Genomic DNA, 4,848 nt, shown 5'->3' with positions numbered 1-4,848 from the left:
CTCGCGCTGCCGCAGCCCGTCCGGGGGAGGAGCGCGGGGAGGCCCGCCCCGCGGCGGCCGGAGGTTGTCTACGGGCATGCGCGGGCCTCGGCCCATTCCTGCGTCCGTCAGGGAGAGAGCCAGGGCTCCTGCTGGCCGCGGGGACCTGGCCTCGGCGGATGACTGGCCCTGCGACTGGGTGACCCTGGGAGCCTGCTGCCCCGCCGCCAGTAGTCCGATCCCGCCCCCCTGTCTCACTCCTTCCCCGGAGCGGGGATCCCCCCAAGTTGCCTGGGGTCTCCCTGCGCACCATGTAATGCCCCTAAACCTGGAAACGGAGGGTCAGAGATAGGCTGCGTGGAAGGGACGAATTCTAGAAATGATTGCCGATTAAATGACAAATATGGAAAGCCCTCCAGACTAAAATCAAGCTGCAAAAGTGAGGGGGCCTGAGTTAAATTTCCCTCCGGAAATCGGTGTATGCACACTGGAAAAGGTGTCCTCTTCCACTTAAAAAACTGCAGCTCTGGAAAGAGGGTTTAGGGTGCTGAGGAGACCCAGTTCCTCTCCTAGAAAACAGGGTAAGAGGTTAAGAGGCAAACGGGGTGAAGAGCACCCCTAAGGTGGAACCACGAGCTCCCTGGATAGGATCCAAGGTGTTCTCGGCCATACATGGTTCCCAAAGGGAGCCTCCATCATCCACCGCGGCCCACAGACGGCTGACAGATACCTGAGCACTGTGTGCGAGGCACTGTGCGTGCTGGAGGGCGGCCAAAGGCCACTCCAGCTGATGACGCCTTGCTCTTCCCCTGCCCCAGAAAGAAGCCACTGCGGGGACCAAGCACCAGTGTGCTGGCTAATGCCATCTCTTATTTAAAGACTCCCCCACGTCTGTCACCTGTAATAAAGTTGATTTGAAGTGTTACCTTTCCTTTGGAGGGGGTGGGCAGTTGAATGGGAAAACACTGTGATAGTGACTGCACAGGTTTGGTTTGTTTTTTGGTGTTTTTTTTTTTTAACGTGGGCGCTGGGAATCGAACTCAGGACCTTGCATTTTGTCAGGCAGGTGCTTGTACCACTGAGCTATATCCCTGGCCTTGAGCTTTATCCCTGGCCCACAGGTTTGGGAACGTAGTACTCTAAACCCAGCATTTGAATTGACAGCTGGTAGTTAATGAGCCGGAATAAGCGGATTGGTGGTCCCGTGTTCACTTAGGGTAGCAGCTCAAAAAGAGTCGCTAGTGGCCCAAAAAAGAAGCAACACACCCGGTATACCACGCACATGCTGTGTCTCCCATCTGAGGAGGTTCCTGAGGCCTCAAATGAAGAAAGACGGAGAGAACAGCTAGGCACGTTTCAGGAATATGGTTACACCTTGTCAGTAGCAGGAGGCCTAAGGTGGAGGCAGGGGTCATTTTGAAAGCCAGTAATAACTATCATTACTGAGCATTCACCACAAGCCAAGTGCTTTATTATAGTTAATCCTCACATCTTCATGAGGTAGGTGCTCATTTTACTCTCTCAAAACCTGAGGCCCCAAGACTGTATTAGCCCAAGACTACAGAGCATTAAGTGGCAGGACCAGATCTTCATCGCATTCCATGCTCCAACCCATTCAGCTGTCAGCCCCCTGAAAGCCTATCCTGTTCCTTCAGTGCCAGCCAGCCTGACCAGCATCAGTGAGCGACCAGGCCCGGGGTCGGCCCTCTGCCTTTTCCACTTCCACATCCCTCCCTCATGGCCAAAGGGAAATCTTCCCCTGGCCCTTGTCTGTACTAAACTGTGAGTTGAGAAGATATATCCTTGTCCCAGTCCCATTCTCTCACATCTGGGGCACGTTCTCTCACATCTGGGGTACGTCCATCCCCCGATAGACTGTAAATATAAACAGCTAAGTTAGGGAGTCAGACAGGGCTGGGCCCTAAGAGTCAATACAAAAATGAGAGCACGGCACAATTATGGCTGGAGGCCCATCTGTCAAATGCCAGGACTCAAGGTAAAGACAGAATGACCACACCTCCATGCCTCCCCAAGGGATAAGCAATAAATTGAAGATTATACTATAATCGGTATCACCTGGTCCAGTAAAGTCCAGGTAGACATCAGTCACCCAGGTGGGCGACCAGGACCTCCTGACCCATCCCTTCCTAAAAAGGTCTTCGTTTTTTCCATGCACACTTGCGATGTGACCTGCTTCCCCACAGATCAATGTTACCTCAGCAGCTACACTTGCGATATGACCGGTTGGTCATAGTTTTGACCCACATTGTACCCACCTCATGATTTCTCTCCATGAAACCTCCTTTGAGAAGTGGGGCCATTGGCAACCTTTCAGGTCACCTCCTATTTTTCAGTATGTTCTTCCTACTCTGAAACCTCCACTGTTCCTTACAATTCATTCTTCCATTTCAGACAAAACGAGCTCGGCATCTCTGACATCTAGCAGGTTGCGAACTGTATTATTTCCCCTGTATCACAAACACACAGACGACAGGGATATTCAGCGCACAGCCTGGAATACTCGCTGTGCGCTGGATCCAGGGCTATGGGTGTGTACCTCCTCAGTTCTCTGCTTCTCACTGGGACCATATGCCCCTCCCAGGCCCAGTAGGTCAGAGGAAAGCCAAATCCCCCCACCAGGGTCTGTCTTAGGGAAGGAAGGGACCTGGTTTGGGGGAGGGGGATCCTAAAGAGTGAAACCACTTCCTGTGCAAAGCTAGTTCCTGTGTTGACAGAAAGCGCTGAAGGGGAGACAGGGGTGGAGGGAGCAGAGGCAGGGCTGGGGGGCCAGAGGCCTTTTCCACCAGGAGCCCCCTCCACTCCTGCAGCTGGAGTTCCTCCCAGTCTCTGTGCTCTCCTGGGGCAAAAAAGGTCAAACAAGCTGTTTGGGTGGGAAAAGAGAATGGAGGAAGTTGACAGGGATGGGCGGGGCTCTTGGGGGTGCTGACCAGGAACCGAGCTTCCTGCACAGTACCCAGACATCCAGCCCCCAGCTCACCCCCACCCCTGCCAGGCCCCACTCCCCTCAGGAACCCGGGGCTCCGGCCCTCCTCCCAAATCCCAGCCACCCCTCCCCCACCGGCTTCTCCCCACCAGGGGATGGAGCCCGAGGGACCCCCGCAAGAGGACGGTGAGCAGGTGAGCAGGGCACAGGGTGGGGAGGCGAGGGTCCGAGAAGGAACGAGGGGGTTCGGGGGCACAGACCTAGTGACAGTAGACACACGGGACTCGGACGGGCCTGAGCACCCTGAGGCGTGAACAGAAACCCAGGCACTGGGGCACTGGCCTAGCCCTGGCCCTCCGCCCACCGCACCCCTACGTGACTGGACCGGACTTCTCTTGGTATCAGGGACGCCCCCAGGGTGAGCAGGGCTGGCCCCCTCTGAACTCTACCACTCGGCCTTGGCGATCCGCTCCTCCGTCCCCTCCTCCGCCAGGGACCCGCCGCACAGGTACCTCCACCCGCTCAGGGACCCCCGGACCCGGGTGCCCACGTCCTCACCCCATCATCAGCGCCTGTTCCGCTTGCGGGCGCTCTCCCCACCTGCTCCAGGCTCCTCACCACACCCCCTCAGCTCCGACCCAAAGGCCCTGACCCCTCAAGCCCCCACCCCACCGCCACCGCCCCTCTAGCTGCCACCTTCTGCAGTCTCCGAGCCTCCTCACTCCTCTCTCCAGCCCTGGGGCCCCGCTCGGCCTCCCTGCTGTCCCTGCAGACGGAGCTCCTGCTGGACCTGGTGGCTGAGGCCCAGTCCCGTCGCCTCGAGGAGCAGAGGGCCGCCTTCCAGGCTCCCCAGAACACCCCCAGCCCAGCTCCAGCCCCGGCCCGGCCCCTCGAGGAGAAGGAACAGCTCTACAGCACCATCCTCACCCACCAGGTGACACGCCAGGGGGCAAAGCCCAGGCCTCCTGCCCACCCCTGCCCCATCTCGAGGTCTCCTCTCCCCAGGGCACCTTACCCTGATCTTACCAATCTCTCCTCTTCCTCCACTCGCTCAGTGCCAGCGGATGGAAGCCCAGCGGTCAGATCCGCCCCTACCCCCGGGGGGACAGGAGCTCCTGGAGTTGCTGCTGAGAGTTCAGGGCGGGGGGCGAATGGAAGAGCAACGATCCCGGCCCCCGACACACACCTGCTGAGACCCGAGCCCCCAGCCAGCCCCTCCTCCCTCCTGGGGGCAAAGCTGCGAGCCCGCTGCGCGCCCGCCCGCCCGCTTGGCAGGGGCACCAGAGACTGAGGACGCAGGAGAAATCGCAGCCTTGCGGCCCTCTCGCAGCACATTCCCCGCGAGCCCGAGGGGTGCAAGGGCAGGCGGGAAGCCACGGACGCCCTCCGCGAGTGTGCTGCAGCTCGAGGCAGCGGGGACGGCGCCAGGCCGGGTCTGTCCCGAGCTGTCAGGCGCGTGAGCGGGCGCTCAGGACCCCAAGGCCGGCAGCGCTCGCGGCCTCCGACCCGTGCGGCGGCCCCTCCCCAGCCCGAAGACGGGCCGGGCGCGGCGGAGAGTCGGCCCGAGGCCCCGCGCCCGCGTCCACGCCGCTCGGGCCGTCCCGTCCGGCTGCACGAATAAAGGCCATTCCCCCCTGGACTGAGGACTGGTGGTGTTGGGGGGCAGGAAGGTGAGGCCGGGGCCGGCGCTCTCCCCAGTCTGGCCGGAGGCCAGCTCCCCTCCCTGGCTGGTTAATTACCGGCTCATTAAGCAGCGGCTGGAGACCTCCCTAATTACCTCCCCAGCCCCCCTCTCCCGGTTTTAATTAAGTAGAACTGGGAGGGGACTCATTAGAACAAGAAATAAGAACTGGGCTGTGCGGGAACCCAGGCATTCCAGCGGCCCGGGCCGCAGCTCCGGGACCCGGCTTGAGAGCGCAGGCGGC

General features: G+C 59.9%; 2 protein-coding genes across 2 annotated transcripts in view; both read left to right on the top strand.

The window, feature by feature from the left end:
- The window catches only part of Notch4 (notch 4), a gene marked incomplete in the record, with an annotated part of 21,263 nt that extends 20,302 nt beyond the window's left edge, over nucleotides 1-961 (top strand). Inside the window, 1 exon segment of the mRNA XM_013517066.1 lies at nucleotides 1-961. Within this exon segment, the coding sequence (XP_013372520.1) occupies nucleotides 1-331 (331 nt within the window).
- A 1,740-nt stretch (nucleotides 962-2,701) lies between these two features.
- Gpsm3 (G-protein signaling modulator 3) lies at nucleotides 2,702-4,562 on the top strand. The gene is made up of 4 exons (XM_005389440.2): nucleotides 2,702-3,117; nucleotides 3,329-3,431; nucleotides 3,658-3,857; nucleotides 3,979-4,562. The coding sequence occupies exons 1-4, from the start codon at nucleotides 3,079-3,081 to the stop codon at nucleotides 4,114-4,116; spliced, it is 480 nt and encodes a 159-aa protein (XP_005389497.1). The 5' UTR covers nucleotides 2,702-3,078; the 3' UTR covers nucleotides 4,117-4,562.
- The last annotated feature ends 286 nt before the right edge of the window (nucleotides 4,563-4,848 follow it).

The sequence above is a fragment of the Chinchilla lanigera genome, unplaced genomic scaffold, assembly GCF_000276665.1.
Source record: "Chinchilla lanigera isolate Chin_1 unplaced genomic scaffold, ChiLan1.0 scaffold00036, whole genome shotgun sequence".
NCBI classification, from domain to species: Eukaryota; Metazoa; Chordata; class Mammalia; order Rodentia; family Chinchillidae; genus Chinchilla; species Chinchilla lanigera.
This window is presented reverse-complemented; position numbering and strand designations above follow the sequence as displayed.

What these genes read in the sequence shown, in the direction of transcription:
- Gpsm3 (XM_005389440.2), top strand. Translation starts at nt 3,079, where the DNA reads ATGGAGCCCGAGGGACCCCCGCAAGAGGACGGTGAGCAG. An exon ending in GCCAGGGACCCGCCGCACAG is followed by an intron (nt 3,432 to 3,657) that starts GTACCTCCACCC and finishes TCCTCTCTCCAG; the next exon opens with CCCTGGGGCCCCGCTCGGCC. An exon ending in GCACCATCCTCACCCACCAG is followed by an intron (nt 3,858 to 3,978) that starts GTGACACGCCAG and finishes CCACTCGCTCAG; the next exon opens with TGCCAGCGGATGGAAGCCCA.